The following is a 21855-nucleotide window of genomic DNA, read 5'->3' on the forward strand; positions in this document are numbered from 1 at the left end:
CAGATACCCAAGGTTTTGTGTAAATCCAAATCAAATGTACTCACACCAAGAATGGTAACCTATAAGCATGAGAGACTGCTTATAAAATATTAACAAAACTCTATTTTGGTTACCACTGCAGCTCAATAGTGAGAACACTCACCTCTGTTGTGTGTACCCTGGTTCGATCCAAGTTCGCATCAAGTGGACTTTGTGGTGGACATACACCATGCGCATAGATTTCGGAGTTTTCACTTTTCCTTCCACTTTTTCATTCCACGATTTGGTTCTTTATCACTATCGTCTTCTTCTTTGACCTCCAAACAACATCGCGCGACGTTAGACTACAAAATAATAAATCAATAAAAAATAAATAAATAAAGTATGGCTGAATTTTTTGATAATTCACAGAAATATTTTTGCTTTTTTTTATTTTTGAGCAATACTTGATTTTATAAAAGATGAAACAGTAACCCATTTGTTGATAATGTAATCAAATGTTTCTGGCTTTAGATCTGCTAGAAAGCAATATCATTTACTGTATATCCGAAGAAAATTAGTTCTATAACTGTACAGGATTTATGTAGTAGTTCTTACCTTCATTGAGATTCTGAATATCAGAAGCTACCAATTTCGGAAGATGTTTAATTTTAATGTCATTTGAAGTCTGGTTTGTAGTGTATAAATTCATAATTTAATACATTTAGAAATTACTAATCGTAATATTCCTGTACAAACAATGTCTTTCTAGCATCTATATTTCGGATACATTAATCGAGTATCCATCATTGGAATGAAATGGAGACGTAAGTCATAATATACCAAAATGTTCTTTATATTGCAACGGAATGAAATAAACAGGTTATTTGTTAGGAATTAAGTGCACTCAATCATTTGTGCATAGACATGTAGTTTTGGGTTTATCAATGATTTCCACTGTGGTGCTGAAACTAATTGTGTGAAGTACTTTTTGTTATAATGCTCGATTAATATATCCGAAGCATAGATGTAGAAAATACGTTGTTTACACAGGAACATTAAGATGATCAGCAGTTTCAATATACACATATTACATTGTGTTCCTTATGTTCTATTCTGTTTATATTTTGTTTAATGTTAGATGTTTTTTTTTTCTTTTTTGAAGAGTGCATACATTTTTTCGTTACAGTTCCTAAAGATCCCCTTCCTCAATGGAGGAAACTGGCGTGGAGTCCAGATTGTAGCATGTTAGCTTGTGCATATAGTAATGGCATGGTAGGATTTTATGACCTGCTAGGCAGTAATATATTTACTATATATCCGGTGAGTTCAAGTTTATTTATTTAATTATATACACATCCGGAAGTGTCATAATTTCATTGCGTTGTGGAACATAATGTTTGTCTCCTTGTAATATGTTTTCAACAGAAGCCTATATCCTTGTTCTGTTCTGAATACCAACAAAACTATTAAGAAGAATGTATTGGAATCTTTTACTTAGTTAATTGTTCTTTTCGAATTTTCACCAGAGACACGCCATGCAAAGAAAAACTTAAGCTCTTACTACAAAGTTTGTGCTGGAAGTTGGATATGATAAGATGTATAGTCTAAGTTCTGATTTTGTTATTATTATTTTTAAAATAATCCTTCATGTCTGAAGTTTATGGGCCTGTTCTTTGTTGTGTTGCTCAAAGGCTGCTTTTAGCTCCTTATTCCTGGGTAATGATCGAGAAGAACATCAAGTAAACCCTGCAGAATGTGATTATGTAGATTCCTTTCGAGTCTTTAAAATAGAGTACAAGGTTGCAGTGAATAGGTTCCTTAAATTTGCCTCGTCACGTGATTAGGTCGTCGGTTCTGCGCATTCGAATACTTCACCACATTTGCACTGGAAGAAATCAGTCATACGTATGTTTGAAGTTACCAATTTGCCATTCACCTGCTAACGAAAAAGGAAATGATTTCCTGCTTGGGTAAATTTTAGGATGGCCGGCTACCTGATTTGAATCTGAACTTTCACAGTTACAAAGCAAGAGTTTAACCGTTTTATGTCCACTCGGTTCTAGAGTTCATGGAGTTAAATGCTTCTGGCGATTTCACAGTTATGAAATTCTCTTCTGATCTTCGAATGTTGATTTTAGGATTCTCTTAAGGAGAGCGAAACAGTATTTTGGTGTTGCCGGTTACTGTTGCCTTTTATTGCCTTGCTGACATGATATATAATATGAGCTTTCTCGTGGCTATATGGTTAGCGTACGCTCTTTCGGTGCGGGAAACTCGGGTTCGATTTCCGAGCGTGCTCATGTGTTCGGATCCCATGTTAATCAGTTACTACAAATTTGGCAAGTTTTATGCAAAAGTCTCTTTCTGTTATTCGATCTGGTGGTCAAACTGAAGTTATTCACTTTGATTTTGCAAAAGCATTTGATAAACTGCCTAATTATTTATTAATAAGTAAGCTGTACAAGTACAAATTGTCTAATCATACGAGGGCTATCCAGAAAGTAGATTACGTTTTGGAATAAAAAATCAACAAAGTATAGGAAACAAATTTTATTATATACAGATGAAAGCCACACACAAATACTACTTTTCGACATAGTCACCATTCAAATTAAGGCATTTATCGTAGCGATGTACGAGCTTGGAAATTCCTTCGTCGAAAAATTCGGCCGCCTGCGACTTCAACCACTTCGTTAACCTCTTCTTGCAGCTGTTCGTCGTCATCAAAACGCTGCATAGCCAGCCACTTCTTCATTGCTGGGAATAGGTGGAAGTCGCTCGGTGCCAGGTCGGGACTGTACGGCGGATGAGGAAACAACTCCCACTGAAAAGATTCAAGAACTTCACGCGTGACATTTGCCGTGTGGGGCCGGGCGTTGTCGTGAATCAACAAGATCTTAGAGCACAACATTCCTCTGCGCTTGTTTTGAATTGCTCTTCTGAGGTTTTGCAGAGTTTGGCAATACCTTTGAGCGTTTATTGTAGTGCCTCTTTCCAGGAAGTCCACCAAAATCACACATTTTCTGTCCCAAAAAACAGTCGCCATCATCTTCTTTGCCGACATTGTTTGCATGCATTTCTTGGGTTTTTGGGGAGAACCTGTGTGCCCCCACTGCATTGATTGCAATTTCGTTTCACAGTTCACGTGTTTCACCCATGTTTCGTCACCAGTAACGATGCGATCGAGTAAAGAGTCACCATCCTTATTGTAGGCGTCCAAAAAGTGCAACGCTGCAGCCATTCGCTGATTTTTGTGGTCCTCTGTCAAGATTTTTGGAATCCATCTTGCACAAAACTTGTGGTAACCAAGTTTTTCGCTGATGATTTCGTGCAACAAACTTCGCGAAATTTGTGGAAAACTCAAAGAAAGTTCCGTTATTGTGAACTTTCGATTTTCACGGACTTTAACATCGACTTTTTCGACAAGTTCGGCAGTCACTTTGCTGGGTCTCCCACTTCGATCTTCGTCGTGAACATTGGTTCGGCCATTTTTAAATCTTATGACCCACTGTCGCACTCCACCTTCAGTGATAATGTTGTCCCCATACACTTCACACAGCTGCCGATAGATTTCTATCGGTTTACAGTTTTTTGCTGTCAGAAACCTTATTACTGCACGCACCTCGCAGCTCGCGGGATTTTCAATTAACGCAGACATTTCAAACCGTCACAGTATCTTAACGGAGCACAGCACGAACCTCTCACTAGCACGGCTAGATGCCGACTGAGCTGCGCAACGCTCTGACCCCAAGATGGCCGCGCTAGCCCCGCCCCTAGCGGACACAGACGAAAACGTAATCTACTTTCTGGATAGCCCTCGTATAATAAAATGGCTAGATTTATATTTAAGTAACAAGAAATTTAGAGTTAGGTATAATGGCTATACTTCCTTTAATTATAACATAACATCTGAAGTACCTCAGGTTCTAATCTGGAACCTTTGCTGTAGTTACTTTATATAAACGATTTACCTGATAAGTTAACCTGTAAATATTTGATGCTGATGACATTAAAATCTTGAATGAAATTAATACTGTTCAAGATCAAGTTATGTTGCAAGAAAACATTGATATATTAGCTAAATGGTCAGAGAATATTTCCCTACCACTGAATATTGCCAAAACTCAAGTTATAACTTTTATCAGGAAAACTGATCTTTTATCTTATAAATAAATAATAGGTAATTAGGAAATTGATTTTGGAACTTACGTTAAAGATCTAGGAATAACGTTAGATATCAAACTATTATTTCATACAAATTTACAAGTAATCACATCTAAAGTCAGAAAAAAAATTAACAATGTTAAAATGACTTTGCCATATTTTTTCCAAATATTGATACTTGCATTCTCTACCTATGTAATGTGCGTTCTTATTTGGAATATGGTATGGTAATTTGGAACAATGGAGCCAAATCTTTTGTAAACACTAGTGAGTCTATTCAAAATAACTTCCTAGCCTAGTTACAATGGAAATTCAAAGATTTCAAAGATACAAGTTTGTGTAGTATATCCAAAGAACTGCATCTTTTGTCTTTAACCGATAGGCGATATATTTTCGATCTTAATTTTTTTCATAATGGAGGTTTCTTTATTGGTGGTTTACTTTTCAGAAGAACTCCTTACTGTAACACTAGAAATTTTGTTCCTTTTGTCTCTAAAGTTTCTACTTTGAAATCCACTATTAATACTGCAGAAGTAAATTTTATTGTATTCTAGGTATTTTCCAAACCAGAAATTCAAAAGAAGGCTACTTAGTCGCATCAGGCGTGTCTAAACTATATCCACTAAAAGCACAAATTTAAGTTTTTTACGTAAGTCAGCTTTTTAATTCGAAATATGTTTCCAAATCCACACAAAAATTCTCTACTTAACACGGCTAGAGACAAGTTGGATAAGAATTGGGACATCATCATGGGTAGCGTTATGAACAAGAATTAAATTTTACAATTCTCAATTGCGAAATGGACACAAATATACATATTTCACTTCCATCTCCATTTATTCATTAGGTGCATGACTTCCCTACAATAAAAACATACGGAGGCAGAAGTTGCAATGGTCGTTTTTAAGAGTGTGTTTACATTTGTAGAAATAGATAGTGGTTTTGCAATTCTAATTATAAGCAATTTTGCAGTTTAAATAAAAGTTATAACATTTAATCTACTCAAAAGAGGAGCTTGCCAAACATAATAATCTAGATACTGTTGCAGTTAGTTTACAAAGAAGAGGATCCATTTCCAGCGTCGTGATAGGGTTTTAAGTCGTAGCCCATTCTTCTTCATCGTTTTCTAATCTAAAATTCCTTCTAATCAGTTCCACAGACTAAAAGTCTGTATCATTGCTTTAGGAATGATTGCAATAAAGTAACATTAATTTTCTGTGTATATTTTTCTGGAGCAAATACTTGAAATGACACGAAATAAAGTATCTTTCTGAACTGAGTTGAAAATATTCTATTATGTTAGAAGGTTAAGACCTTATGTGTTTGTTCTACATAGTTTAGCAATATAATATATTAAATGCTTCTTTGAATAATTAGAATGACAGGAAAGAGGATAAAATATATTCAATCCCAGCTCAAAACTGTACTGCTGCTGTAAGAAATCATGGCATGTCGAGTGATCTGCCATGTTATTAGGCCCTTTGGTCTCGTGAGCACGACTATGACTACGTTCATCCTCGAGCTCGCCACAATTCCTTCTACATTAGAACGAAACAGATTTTGATTAAAGATAATTATTTTTTTGAAACAATATTGAGACGATTGTGAAGCTAGTGTCGCCTCAAAGTACAAATGCTCATCGCGGTCTTGTCCTATGTAAGAGTTGATACGTCGAATTTCCGTCTTATCTCGACTTATTAACGTCGTTCCGGTCTCGATACAATTCGTACTTTTCCTTTTTGGAGTCGCATGCTCGAATTAACCAGTCACACACAATAGGAAACAAAACTTTGAAGTGGTTCCTTCCCGTTCGGTAACAGTTTGTTACACTTTATTGCAATTCATTATGAAAATGCAAGGATACGAAATTGTAAAGATCTTTTTGAATCGCTTTGTATTACATATACACGAAAGAAAATTTAATAGAGTAAATATACCAGAGTGTTAAGGTATTGAAGAATAGAGTATGTGCTTTATTTCAAGTAGTAAATAATAAATTTATATGTGAGTTTGAATCATCCTTATTTTCAGCCAAAATATCAACAGCAGCAGCAAGATCATACTGATACCAAACACGCTCTTGCCGGTGTCTTGTTCGTGCAGCCTAGAATAAGAAGTCCTAAATGGTATGTATGTTAATTAAGTGTGTCAGTATAAAAGTTCGAATAATATCGTATGCTAATGTATGTTAGAATGTAACTAGGCTTGCTTATCTAGTTTGTAATAAGATAATCAAGCAAAGCTACGTAATACTTAGTTGAGAAATACATTTTTTTGTTCGTGCATTTTTTATATCTATCGGCAATTGTGTTATCCAAAAGTAAAAGGTTGTTAAACATGCCCTTATTTAGCTCTTACAAGCATTCTTTAATAATGGACTTTTTCCTTAAATGTCACGTCTCAGGAAGAATGGTTGGTCTGGTATCTGCAAATCAGGGAAATGATGAAAATTATTTTATGAGAACCCTGCAGTAATTTTCAATAAATGTTTCGCTCAACTGTGGCAATATGCGAAATAATGAACGATGCAGGTCTCTAATAAGATGTCATTATTATTATTATTATTATTATTATTATTATTATTATTATTATTATTATTATTATTATTATTTGTTATTATCGGTATGTTCGTCTAGGATCAATATTAACAGACGAAAATCATAGTCACGAAGAAATTAAATGTCGACTAAAAGCAGGGAATTCGTGTTATTATTTAGTTCAAAATCTCTTGTCGTTGCGAATTCTGTCGAGGAATTTGAAGGTTAAAATATATAAAATGATAATCTTGCCTGTTGTTCTACAAGGGTCGTTCAAGGTTGATCGGGACTTTTATTTTTTCAGAGGAAACAGATAGTACAAGAAGCACCAAACTATGTCAAGTTTTCAAAGTATTCTCCGTGCGCGTCGATTCACCATTGCCATCGTTGTGGCAGCTCCTTGATTCCGTTGGCGTAGGAAGAACTTGGTTGTTGTCGACATCGTTCCTCAGTGCTTCACCTGTCGTGAATTTCTTCCCTCCCAGATGGTCTTTAAGGGATGCAAACAAATGATAATCACTGGGGGCTAAATCTGGACTGTAGGGGGGATGGGGCAGAACTTTCCAGCGCTTTCGGCCAGAGTTGTTGCTGTCACATTGGCCGTGTGAGGGCGGGCATTGTCATGGAGAAGAATAACATTTCCAGACAACATCCCAGGTATTTTCTTGCAAAAGGACTTTCGTACAGCACCAGTCAACAATGTGGAGTAATATTGGGCATTAATTGTGCTCCCTTTGTCCAGAAAATCCACATGGACAATACCCTTCATGTCCCAGAAGACACTTGCCATGATCTTTCCAGCAGACGGCAGCTCCCGTACTTCACGAAACTGTTCACACTATTCGTACACTCTTGTCCGTGACATCGTTTGTTCACCATACTGTGCTTGCAATCTTCTGAAAATCTAAGCTGGTTTAACTTTCTCCTTCACAAGAAATTTGATTACACACCACTGCTCCATAGCCACAGATACACTGCTTGCCGCCATGTTCGCTGCAACTGCTGCACATGCGCCAAATATGTCATGCCGGACACTAGTTACTCGAGAAGGAATATATTACGTCACCCGCAAGTTTCATCATGATCCGGCTATTCATCGATTATTTACGTACGAAAATCCCGGTCAACATTGAACGACCCTTGTATGTGGTTGCGAAACATTGACACTTACTTTGAGGGAAGAAAATAGAGTGGAAGTATTTGAGAACAAGATCCTGAGACGAATATTCAGACCCAAGAGGAACGGGAATGGGGAATGGCGGAAACCTCATAACGAGGAACTACCTAATTTATTATGGTTTACAAAATATTGTATGGTCATCAAGTCTAGGAGGTTTAGGTGGACAGGTCATGTAGCTAGGATGGAAGAAAATAGAAACGCTTTCAAAGTCTTGACTGGAAGACCAATCGGAAAAAGACCATTAGGAAGATATAGGTACAGATGTGAGGACAATATTAAGATGGAGCTCGCAGAAATAGGAATACAAAGTAGAAACTGGATCCAGTTGGCTAAGAATAGAAGTCAGTGGAGAGCTTTTGTGAACGAGGCATCGATCTCCGGGTTCCATAGGCCATAAAGTTAGTTAGTTAGTTAATCGGTATGTTCGAAAGTTTTTACTTGGCTGATAGTAACGATGTTGAAAATATTACTTAAAAACAGTGAATTTATATTCCTGTTGCAAAGTTCAAATTTTTAACAGGAATATAAACTAGCTCTTTCAATATTTTTTTCAAGTTGAAATTAATCTATGCGTATGTACAATCTTATTCAAGAAATTTTGACCATCCATCTTCATTTAAAAGACGATATTCTGACAACTATACATAGGAAAATCGGAAACTTTGGATGTAAATGAAGATTTCAATATACTGAAGAAAATGTGTATGTGTTTGATTTAATTCCAAAAGTGGTTAAGAGTACAGGACTCCTCAAGAATAAATGGGCAACCAAACAAGACTATACATGTATATATATATATATATATATATATATATATATACTATATATATGTATAGTGTAGTGTGTGTATATACATTTGTGTTATTTTTGAGAAATACTTTCGTAGTATACTGTATAGAGGGGTGCAAAAATGTAGTCATTTAATTAAATATAATTTGTAATTAAATAATTTCTGAACAAAGAGACGTACACGTACTAATCTAGTGCGTAGTGTAGAGTAAGGTTTTAAATTTATTGTGTAAGACGGAGGTGGCAATTTATGCCGCGCATGCGCAAATAGTTGGTAGTGGAACGAGCCAGTTATATTAGCCAGTGCAGCAGAAGACAGTCGAATAGCAACAATGGCTGAGGTTCATTTATCGTTTGTTGAACGCAAGGCTATACTGAAATGGTGCTGGAAGTGCGAGAACATTCACGAGGTACACTCATGTCCAAAATGATTGTCGCATATCTATAACTGTCTTTTTGTAAGAATATAATTTGATAATGATTTTGCAGGGTACCTTTAATACTGATACTATGTGTACAATCGGAAAATGTATATTTGTGGTAAATTTCATGGGAAAATAATTATAAATACGAAAATTAGAGTGAATAAACAAAATGTTGTTAAATGGACAATAAAATTTTATTTTCGTTTTATTGTTCTTATTTACTGCTCTTTTGACATGAAATTTTCCACATACATGCCTTTGACGATTATACACATACTAACATTATAAGAAATACCGGGCGAATTCGTTATCAAATTATATTCCTACAACAACATATTTATAGATATACGACAATAATTTTGGACATGAGTGTAGAATGACATTGGAAGAAAGAGATGAGAACACCACCTCCAACACATCAAACAATTGCTCGCATTCACGATAAATTCGAAGCCGAGGAAATAGTTAAAGATAGGCACAAGACCACGAACAGCTACGAGTCCGGTGTCCAGTGCTGCGGTATTGTAACATTTCACCCGATCACCGCAAAAATCAGTGAACGGAGCGTGCGAAAGTGGTGTAAGCCGGTCATGTGTAAGACGCATTCTGGAGCGGGCAAAGTAGAAAGTATACTTCCAAGTCTCCTAGGACGACCTAGATCGAAGGATGGAGTACTGTGAGTGGTTTCAGCACATTGTTGGCAAGGATGCGGAATTTGCAGGAAGTTTGTGTGGATTGATGAGGCGCTATTCAAACTTAATGGTGCTGTGAATCGCCACAATTCTGTCTACTGGGCTCCTGAAATTCCTCATGCTTATGTAGACTGGGCAGCGAATCTACCGGGGGTTAGTATGAGGTGTGGTCTTAGTACATGGTATGATTGTCCCCCTTTTTTCGAGGGTACGGTAACTGGTAAGGTGTATCCAGATGTGCTTCAGGCAAGGATTTTGTCTGCCGTCCAAAACCTGTATGGTGTTGAACTTTTTTTTACATACAACAAGATGGAGCTCCACCTCACTATTATTGAGATGTCAGATTGTTCCTCGATAGAACTACCCGGGCGGTGGGTTATCGAAGAGGTCCTGTTGAGTATTCACCTCGGTCTCCTGATTTGAAACTTCTGGACTTCTATCTCTTGAGGAACGTCAAGAATGACGTGTATTGAGAAAAACCAGCAACAATCGACGAGCTACGTGAAAAAATCGTAGAGTCATGTGCTGCTATTACGCCAAACTAACAGTCGTAGTTCGCCGCCATGGACATCGTATAGAAGCTGCTAATGGTCATTTCAAGCACATACCATAACCCTCTCTCAGTACCAAATATTATCACAAATTAAATTTGTCACGAGATATGGACTAGCAAAGAGTGAGTACATTTTTTAGACTCCTCTGTATGAGTGTGGCTAACATTTTAAATTCGATCTTTAAATTGGAAAAAGTTAAAAATTGTAGGATTAATTTATATTATCAATTTCATCTTTAATAACCGGTTTTTGGTATTGTTTAGTTTGTTTGCTTTTCTTCTCTTAAATACTGTCTATCGAATATTTATTGTTTTGTGTTCTATTATTATTATTATGTACTTTTTTGTAGGTCATGTGAATTGATTCTCATAGATTACCAAGGTTTTCTGCGTAGTTATTTGGTTTCTCCCACTGATGGATATCAAGAGAACCACACATTTTGTTTCTCCAGCTATTATCGAAGTGGTATTAGTGCTGTAAGTTTTCTTCATTCACAGCGAATGCTTGTTGTAGCGGGTGTGAGCAATATTTCTGGCGTAGATTCTTTAAAGGTAAGCTAAGAAAGTATTTGTTATGCTTTTCTCTCTTTCTTATTAACACTTATTATTAAATTATACAACTAATACAGTAAAGCATTACATGAGGTACATTGAGGTGACTTTGTTCGCTCTCCTAATATACGCAAGACATCATTGTAAGTCAATTTGTCGCATTATTTTAGTATTCGAGCAGTCTGATATTTGTCAATAGCAATGATATGTACGATGGATTTTTGCTGTGGGCATACCCTTAGCTGATTTCCCTAGTTCGTGTGTGGCCGCGCTGAGGTTCTCTTTAACGTGTAGCATTGAGACACAACTCTCAGATTGGCGGGTCCTACGTAGAAAATAATTATGGGGAGCTGTGCAAAATACGAGTTGTGACGTGATAATGGGAAACTATGGTACTACAATAAAGAATGTTGTATTCAATTCCAAGTGAATCATACTTCATATCTGCAGTGATTACTCCATAAAGAATTTATATCCTAACGAAATTCCGTAATTGATTCGTGGAGTGCAGTGCTTTTAATTATAATAATTATAATTTTAATAAATTGAAATCTACATTATGATTATGCCTCTCAAGCTAAAGGAAAACAGATAATCAATGAAATGAATGATTATGAAATAATTGGCGGAATGAGAATGTGGGAGAAAATCAAAGAACCCGAGAAAACCCACGAACACGATGAACAATAATAATAGTGATATGTAAACAAAATTAAGCCTTCGATGAATCATTGGTATTTGATAAACTACAGTTATAGAAGTTACGATCTGGTAGAAATTTCGTGGTCCTTGTTTTTCTACCATTGTACTGTCATTCTTCACAGAGCCCAGCTGCTGGGAACTGCTAGTTAATCACCCAAAAGCCATTCGTTCAAACTTGTCTGTTCATATTATAATGGAGTTATTCATATTCGTCTAAACTTGTGGCTAATACATCCATGGAATTCTCCATGTTACCTTAGTTCTCTTACTTATAAGATCCCAGTTTAATATAATGTATCTGAGACAATGATTGGGCAAACTGTATGAGCACACATTTATAAAGAGCACACGAATTTACAGACGCAGTGGCACAAGTTTGTTACATAGTGGCTTAGACATTCGAAAAGAGTTAATCCAAGGCATTTAAATGTCGTTGTGTTGTACAACATGCTATTAACTATTTGGTCTAGGAATTAATTCGTGCGGTTTTTAATAAAAAATTGAAGCTTTATTTCAAAAACAAAGTAAATGAATACGTTAACAAAAATATTGTCTATCGCTAGCCATACCTTCTCTCATCTTTCAGGCAATTTACGGATTTCGTGTCGAAAGAACTCCTCATCTTTTGAAGCAATCCAATCAGAGATCCATTTTTCGATATTTTCTAAAGAAGTGAACCGCTGTCGAATCAAATCGTTAATCATGCAATCGAAGAAGTAGTAGTCAGACGGAGCAATGTCTGGTGAATACAACGGGTGGGGTATACTTTCCATCCGACATTTTCCAAATAGGTTTTGACCGGTTTTACGACATGAGGTCGAGCGTTATCATGTTGAAAAATAAGTTTATTATGTCTGTTATGCCATTCTGGTCGTTTTCGGGCCAGAGTTTGCTTCAAACGCATTAATTGTTGTCGATAACGTTGTCCAGTAATAGTTTCACCAGGTTTAAGAAGTTCATAGTACACCACACCTTTCATATCCCACCATATACACAGCATAACTTTTGCACAGTGAATATCTCGGTTCGGTTGTGATGGACCTTTTTCACCTTGCTTCACCGAGGTCTTTTTTCGTTTAGAAGTCTCGTAATGAATCCACTTCTCATCACCAGTAACAATTCGATGCTAAAATCCCTTTCTTTTCTGTCTTTGAAACAGCAATTCGCAAATGTTTTTTCTTCTTTCAACGTCTCTTTCTTTCAATTCATGTGGAACCCAATGTGACATTCCCATGGCTTTGAGGCATTTGGAAATTGTTGTTTGCTCAACTTCTAATGCTTCTGCAAGTTCGTCCTGCGTTCGACACGAATCCTGATCGAGCAATGCTCTCAATTCTTCATCTTCAAATTTTTTTGGCTGTCTAGGTCGCTCTTGGTCTTCAGCCAAAATCACCACTTTTAAACCGTACAAACCACTTCTGACACGTTCGCTCAGCTAGAGCATGGTCACCATACACTTCCACCAAAATACGATGACTTTCGGTAGCATTTTTCTTCATGTTAAAGTAATGAAGAAGAACTCCCCGCAAAAACACTTTATCAGGCACAAAATATGCCATTTTCAGTTGAATAAAAAATGTTGTTGTTTCCGCTTCAACCAACTGACATATACTAAACAAGATGCGCAATGACAGTAGTTTTCAACGCATGTTTGGATCAACGAAACTATGGGACAATAAGGTAGTGACGACATCTCTTGTAAAACCGCTCGAACTACTTCCTAGACCAAATAAATATTCCGAATGCAATGTTAGTTAAGTATATATCAGATATTGTTTTGTTTTTGATTGTTATTGTTATAAAGGAGCTGTGATTTGCTGTTTTGAATGATTATGCAATCATTTAACAATGTTACTTAAGGGAATAATATCGATATTTTTCTCTTTTGTAGGAACAAGGTAGCTCCTTCGGTCTTACCGCGTGGAGGTTATTAAATGATTATCCACACTACAAGTTAACATTGTCAGAAGATGAAGAAAAAGCACAGTTGCATATACAGCGAGGACTTTTCAGTTGGGTTCCTGCTTTTCGACCTAGGAATCAGCAGGTTCGTAATATTTTTTTAAAACTAAAAATTTTAATTTTCAACCATTGCAGCACACACATGTTGTGAAATGTATTAAACTAGACAAAAGAATGAAAGATAACATTTCGACAAATTTACTTGAAAAATCTCCTGTAGATAGCTGTAATAAAATGAATTAATGACCATCTAATACGTTTGATGTAAATATCAAGAATATTAGCTGGTCATTAATTCATTTGTATTTACGTCTTTTTAAACGGAAATTCTTTTTTAAATATATGTATCGAAATTAACATGTTACTTAGCTCAATAGTCTAAGTAAAGGTTTTACTTTGATGTTTTTTCATCCAGTGGAAATTAATATCAGTTTTCTCCATTTTGTATTAAACACCGAAATATTTTGGATTTTTCTTCCTGTCTCTTTTCTTTCGTTTGTAATTTTCTAGGCCATTGGTTATAGAGGCCACACGTGGGAAACATGGGAATGGTGATATATATCTATGTATACGAGGAGTAAAATGAGGGTAATGAATACTTATATGCTTGCTTTGGTAATGAATTGGAATTATTTTGCAGAACGACGTGTTTAAGATGAGCGTATCTCCAGAAGGTAGATTTCTTGTGTGCCTTCATGTATCTGGAAGCATATCTGTATGGCGTCTGCCGTCGATTAGGTAAGATTATGAAACTAATCTTTTATAATGTTAAGATTTTTTTATTAATATTAACTAATTGCAGTTAGATTAATAATAAAAATGCTAGCTTTAAGTGCGTTAATAGGCTGTAATCATTTGCGATATTTCGTTATCCGCTTTCTGATAGCATTTTCAAGTACCTTTTTCAGGAGAAAAAAAAACTGCTATCTTATTTCATCCTTTTTTTTTCTAAAATGCAGGAAGCATTCACGTACGCAGGATTTTTTTTTCATGCTGGAAGGGGTCCATATTCAATTAAAATTTCTAAAATCACTCCCTAAAATTGAGGAGCTCAGCGCAAGAGTGGTCTAACCCACATTTTGTTAGTTTTGAGAAAATTAACCCTAAAGTTGAGAAAGTCTGGTTTTTTCATGGTAAAGAGAAAACGTTTCTGTATTTGGTCAGATTGTTGAGAAGTAATTTCTTTATCATGTGAAAAGCATTGTTTTCTCATTTTCGTTAAATAAGGTGCTGAAATAGATGCAGAATGATTCCTCTGAATGTCGGGTTAGACCAGTTTTGCACCACCGAAGTACTGCATTTGTCAGGTGTTAGTGTGCAAGAATGGTCTATCCCAAATTAATAGCGTGAAGAATAAAGAAAGGTACTATTTAGTAATGTATATCGCATAAGGTATGAACATAGGAGGAGATACAACAATATCGCTGGGGAGGGTGCATTTGGTGCGGGGGCAAACTGATAACGTACTACAAAAGTATATGAAGCTATTGTACACATTTTGCACTGAAGCTTGTGGGGGCAGTGCTCCCCGTATCTCCGCGTATGTGTATCAAAGTTGTGAATAGCTTGCGACCATACTGTAATGAAGAGTATGAATAACATGTTTATGGCTGCCATCTGTCTTGTATTATACGGGATGTCCCGTATTTCACGCGAAAATATATGAGAAATACGGGACATCTATTCCCAAAATACACCGTGCTTATAAGAATAACTCGTTTACTCCTACTACTACTGAATATTATTGATAACACAGCAAACTCCACATTATTACAGCACTTTTGTCTTATTTTGACAACAGTGTTCTAGTCATGTTATTTAATCATTGTTTTACAAGTACTTCTGTCGCAGTATAGGTACCATTCTTAGAAACAGTAGGAAAAAAATGCTATATTGCAGCTAAATGCAAACATAAAGTCATTTTCAGATTACTTTCAAGATCACTACCATAGATACACGTAGATCTGCTAGATTTTACAGTTACACAATATTTTGTTTTAGACATAGTTGTGAAACTCAAATATTGCCTCTTCCTCATCGCTACAATCGTGTGAATTGTCAGATGTCAAGTTCTCATGGAAAGTGTGATGCATTGGTGGAACGTATTTCAGTAGAGCCTTAATTTCTTGCAATTTGCTAGCTTTTATTGGTTTTTGGCTCTCGTACTTTTTAAGGCAGAACCATTGCATGCAGTTCGAGAGAGTGTTTTTCACGGCGAACTTTACCCTTAACAACATATATATCACACAATAATCCTCTACATCACTATATGAATATTTAACAAAATATTTCCATGGATGCTCACTTTAGCAAGCAAAGGTTTCGCTGTAACAAAATCGCTCTGCTGCAGTCTTCATTTCCGTAAGATGAAATGTTTTCCGTGATGTTTTTGATTGTTTTATAACATCAGCCCACTCACTTGGTGTAAACACGTACTTCTGTAGACGCTTTTTCTTTTCAATAAGACCAAAGACCCTGTCACAAGGTAGGTAGCTATGGCCAGAAACAAGATATGTATGTTCAACTGTTTTGTCACATTGTTTATGTATAAGCTGTAACCAAAATGCCACTAACGAAATGTTTTTGTTCTGTCTGAAGCAATTATCAGAATACACGATTAATCTGTCTACATTATGTAGGGTTACATTAAATTGTGTATATTTAAGTAGATATGATCTGCCCCACTTCCTGCGATGTTTTCTGGCCAAACAAACATATAAGCATCATCGGGGGGGTAGTGCATAATGCAATCATGTACATAGAAGTTATAGTCCAGAACTGTTTATAAAACACTTCCCTGTGTGAATATGTGGTGTTGGCAATGCCTGTTGCATGTCAAACGCAATCACTTTGATATTGCTACCATTTTTCTTTGATTCCTCAATATCACTTTTTAACTCATGGTAAGCCTTTTCAGCTTTACCTTGGTGCAGGTCAAGTTGGCACTGGAAAGCTTGTTTGTCCTTATCATCAGATGACTGTATTTTGACCTTCAGCAGGTCACATACTTTGCACGCAGCACATACTTTGCAGGCTTGGAAATCTTAGGTTAAACTGTGTATTGAATATGTCCCGGTATATATACTCACTTACAACACTTTCCCCATTATGTTCCCTTTTCAGCCAATCAACATACAGTTTGTACATAATTGCAATGTTCAGACCTTCAGACAGAAATGCTTTGTGTGGTGTTTTCTGTCGTGAGTAATGACTGGCTTGTTTCGGAAAGCTACCTATATGTTCTTTCACAAAGCCTATCTGAGCCTGCCACGTTTTGTTAGGCCTCGTAGTATATTTACCCCTATTATCATGTTTAAGTACACCTTCAGTTTGTTTCATTTTCACAGCACGAGAAAGTCTACCGTTATTAATGCCTAACAAAAAATGAATGCCTCCTTGCACATTTTTATCATTGCCATCAACAGGCACACAATATTCACGTGTATACTGACGCCTGCTGTTGTCTTTGTCATACCGCATCTTTTAACTTTAACAAGCAATTTATGAACGCATTTTGCAGACTAAAGTCAGCAAGACTCCAAAAGTTTTGAAACAATGTTTTACGAGCACTTTCACCAATACTTTCGTAATTTTTTTTTTCACACAGCGGCATGGGGGACCAGGTTGACGGGCAGATATTGTCTTTCCTGTCCCGTACGAAAAAAAATAAGCACCTGTACAGTTAATGTCAAACATATGCCTGAAAATGGAACATGACTTTTCATCTGTACAGTGCCTAGACTTATCAAGTTAATGTGCCTGTATTAGACGCAGAGAACATGCATTTACAGGCGTCAAGCACATACAAGAAACCTGTACATGCAATGTACAGTATATGTTCAGAGAGAGGAACAGTTTATTTACAGGTGAGGAACATGCTGTTTTCAGGATTACAAACACAAATACAAATTCGTATACATGCACATGTCCAGAGAAAGAAACAGTACATCTACGTTGCATGTACAAGGCGAAATAATGTGCTTTTCAGGTGTGCAGCACCAATTTAGAACACCCAACACCCATTTAGAGCACCCAACACAATAACTGTAAAGTGTTTGTACTTCGCCTGTACAGATACATGTACATTGCCTGTACAGGTACATGCACATTGCATGATTATTATTATTTTTTAAATTTTTTACATGCACTGAACAGGCAACGTATACAGTACCTGTACAGGTTACGTGTGCATTGCATGTTCATTTACTTGTTATATTCTCTTTACAGGAAAACTGTACATTGCTTGTATTTTACACCTGCACATATACTTAACAGGCAGCGTGTACGTTGCATGTACATGGCACTGAACAGGTTATACTTATGTTTCCTTTGCATTGCATCTGTACATACATCGAACAGATGACCGGAGTAAGTTTTCAGTGCCTGCACATGCACTATACATCTTGTCTGTTTAGTGGCTTGTGAAGTATATCTACACGTGCACAGTGCACTCATAATAAATGATAAACGGAGCATGTATAGATATACTTCAAATGCTGCTAAATAGATAAGATATGTAGTGCATGTACAGCCATTAAAAACTTACTCTGGCATCACCTGTTCGATATATATACAAATGCAATGCAAAGGAAATGTAAGTATAGCCTGTACAGAGCATGAACATGTAGTACTCATGCATAAAGCCTGTAAATGTAATGTACACATGCACCAATAGGATAGCTACTTACCCCACTGCAGTAACAGCTGAGGTTATTGTTCCTATATGCATCGCCTCAAACGTGTAATATATGCAGGACAATATTTAAACGGTTACTGCATAGTTAGCAGGGTCTCCACTCAAACTAAATAACCAAATTCACGGTTTTTACCTTTTAAAATTTTTCAATTTCTTGGTCGGAAAGTGTAGGAAGAAGAATCTCTACTGACCACTGACAATAAAAAACTGCCTGGTCTGGAATTGAACCGTGGGCGTGGCAGTCGCTACGTTGCAGTAGAATGATTAAACTTGCTTTGTTTAACCTTACAATGCCAACTGGGCATACAAGAAAAAGGAAAACACTAATTAGAATTTTCAAGGTTTGATGAAATTCACGGTTTATTCCAGGATTTTCACAGACGAAATCCACGACTTATTCACAGTTTCACGGTTAGGTGGGTACCCTGGTGAAGTAATTAGTATCATATTATGCATTCAGAATTATATGTGCAGAATGTCACTGAACGACAACATGTATGCATGTCCATTCACAAAGATGCGAACGGAGTAAGCGGAATTAATATATCAAAATATAAACACCATAATTATTCACTCCGAATTTTTTTTCTAAAAAAGGAAAACCTTTTACTCGTTAAAGTACAGTCATATTCAAAGATCTTGGAAAGCTACTTCTTTTCAGACGTAGTTACTCACGTTTTACAACAGCCAACATAGCTTAACATAAATGAAAGGTACTGTCACCTTTTGTCCTCTTCGAGATCTCTTTCTAACCGTATCCAAAGAAAACGGATGAAGGTAGACTCTTCTAAAATAGATGAGTAGAGACACGATTTTTTGGTGACACACGAAAACGCGAAATGTATCAGTTTTGTATGAAAATGTTGTTTACCTAAAATAGATATTTTTTCACTATTTGTTAGACCATATAACGCTCGCGATTAAACGCGAAATTTTGTCAAATTAGCGAAATTTGCAATAAGTGTTCATATTCCACGAAATTTACGCAAAAGTGACAGTTTTTCGACGCTTTTACGATTTATTCATTACCATTATTTGGCAATTACTAGCAACGTGACGAAAATTTCTAATTTTGAGAAAATAGACCACTATGAATTTTTTAAATTTTACATGCAGTTACAAAATGAGCTCCAAACGGTGAAGTGGATAGTGTGGTAAGAGTGTTGCGAGGTATGTTAGATGAGCATTCAAAAATCGCATCTTAAGACCTTAACGTACATATCAGTTTCAAATGTTGATGTGGAGAGGACTCTCTCTCTTCTTACAATAACATACTTACCGACAAAAGAACAAATTTAACACTAGAAAACGTTGAAACAATGCTTACGTGTTATTTGCGTAAGTTAACTGTGAACACTAAAGTTATTTTTTTTTTCTATTAATGTTCTCTCTGGGTGTTTTTTTTTCTTTCTTTGCTTAAATGATACTTTCATTCAATGAGGATGCTGTGTTATTTTTTAAAAACTTAAATATTGTTTTATATAGTCATGCATTAGTTCATGTCATGATGATTGATGAGTGGAAATTAAGGTAAAATAAAAGGTAACTAACTGTAATTGCCAAGGAAAAAAGTGTTATTACATTGAATTTTCATACAACGATTTTATCCCGCTTTACGCATATTTTTTATAACGAAATTACGAATTTTTATTTACCACAAAATCGTGTCTCTATAGATGAGTCAAAAGATTTCTTGAACATGGCTGCATATAGGCTCGTGTACACAGCAAATGCAGGGAAAACAAATTTTAAAGAATTTTTGCATGAATAACATTTTCTTTATTTATTTCCATGAAAGTAGCATATACACGGTTCATACAAATAAATACAATATATTATTAGTACTTTTTGAACTATTGTTTTACATTCAAATGCAATTTACTGTTACCTGAAAGTTACTTCTAAATAAGTATTTTTTTTATGCGTTAAGTATAAAAACAACACTTTTCTCTCTCCCTCTGTATATAATAAATCTTAACTATGAACCCACAAAATATTTCGACTGTACATAGTACTCGTCTGTACCGTTTTCTACTTATATGGGCTAAAAAATAAAGTGCGTAAGTTTTGAATACACGTGTTCTCATTGTACATACTGTCACCTACGTCAATTTACTGTTATACAGGATGTTAATGAAGTAGACAGACAAACTGAAAGAGTTGATTTCTTACATCAAATTAAGTAAAATGTTTATGAACATGTGGGAGAAAAAGTGCATAGTTTCAGGGCTAGGACGGTCCAAAGCACGAAAAACGTAGATTGAACACGCGTTATTTCAAGCACGAGGAATGGAGGAGCGGCGGGCCCTCCATATCAGCATAAGTAAGTCACATAACGCTCCAAAAATGCTTATTTCAGCAGTATGTAATGGATGTTCACGGGATTCCTTACACGACAGAATTCCAAATATGTTCCCAACAGAACTCCCAGTTATGCTCAACTTGAAAATGGGTCCAAAGTAGCCAAAAAGTAAGCCTCGACAGCAGTGATAGGAGATCGGAAGTAATGTTCCTAATGTTCAGAATAACGGGCGTCGGGATATTTTTCTACGCGTTTTTGGACAGCCCTAGCTTCGAAACAATGCGTTTTTCCCCACATGTCCACATGAACTTTTTTTCTTAGTTTTAAAGGTGAACATTAAGAAATTATTAAAGAAAGAAAAAAAAAAAAAAAAAGAGATTTGATTTAAGGAATCACCTCTTTCAGTTCATTAACATTCTATATATGATAAAAGAAGCGAACATACGAGAAAGATTCCTGAAAGTATCCGGAATTCAAAAAGAAATACAATCAACCATACATAGGAGATATTTTTGCTTTACAGAAATATGTACTTTTGTACCACGTACAAATCAAACTATGAAAATTACACAGAAAAAACCGACACTACAGTGACGGGGATGTGTCCGAATATACTACTTGCAGGCAGCTGTTCTAATGTAGTTTAGCAGCAAAAACACCCAAAAATCAGATGTTTCACTGACAGCTCAGTCGGAGGAGGAACAAACACATTTTTGTGAGTTTGCTTTATGTGAAAGGGGAGAAAGAAGGAAAAAGCTTCCTTATGTTAGTTTTACACAAGTACTTTTTGAATACGTTACAGTGAAATCTGCTGTGCCTCGTATTAACGAACTATTTTCTTCCCAACCAGAAACTTTGCTACTTGTAATCTCGAAAACTTATGTATGCTATGTTTTATAATTTCATTCGGAGATGTAGCTCCCGGACAAACTATAACCACAAGACGAAAGCATGTCAGTATAAGAAGAGTAATAAATATCCAAGTTTCCTTAACGTGTAACATGCCGAGCTTAGCTGTATCTAATTCTCCAATAAGAGGCAGCAATGGATTCACAGTAAAATAGTGTACTTTCAGATGTGCAAAAAGCAGTCTCTGTTGCAACGTGCTGAAACAGTCAGTTTCGATAGTACAACATAATTTTCGAACCAAGTATCAAAGAGAATCATTAGCAAACAAAACGGTAAGAAAGTGGTGTATATTGAAATTTGAAGTAAAGACTTATGGGTCTTTGACAGAAAACAAATAGGCAAGCCAAGGTTTTAGGTTGCGAACCGCGTACGAGAATTCTTCACCAAAAGTCTCCAAGAAGCACATCGCGCAACCTGAGTATTGTAAATGT

At 36.0% G+C, this 21855-nt stretch overlaps 1 protein-coding gene across 1 annotated transcript in view; it reads left to right on the forward strand.

Moving 5' to 3' along the window:
• Positions 1-21855, forward strand: part of LOC145675670 (NBAS subunit of NRZ tethering complex-like) — a 163537-nt gene that overhangs the window by 16169 nt on the left and 125513 nt on the right. The window contains exons 4-8 of the mRNA XM_081746258.1: positions 1148-1281; positions 6157-6251; positions 10652-10853; positions 13447-13602; positions 14158-14255. Coding sequence (XP_081602384.1) covers positions 1148-1281; positions 6157-6251; positions 10652-10853; positions 13447-13602; positions 14158-14255 — 685 coding nt within the window. The remainder of the gene's footprint in view (positions 1-1147; positions 1282-6156; positions 6252-10651; positions 10854-13446; positions 13603-14157; positions 14256-21855) is intronic.

The sequence above is a fragment of the Thermobia domestica genome, chromosome 2, assembly GCF_964235325.1.
Source record: "Thermobia domestica chromosome 2, izTheDome1.hap1.1, whole genome shotgun sequence".
Classification (NCBI taxonomy): Eukaryota; Metazoa; Arthropoda; class Insecta; order Zygentoma; family Lepismatidae; genus Thermobia; species Thermobia domestica.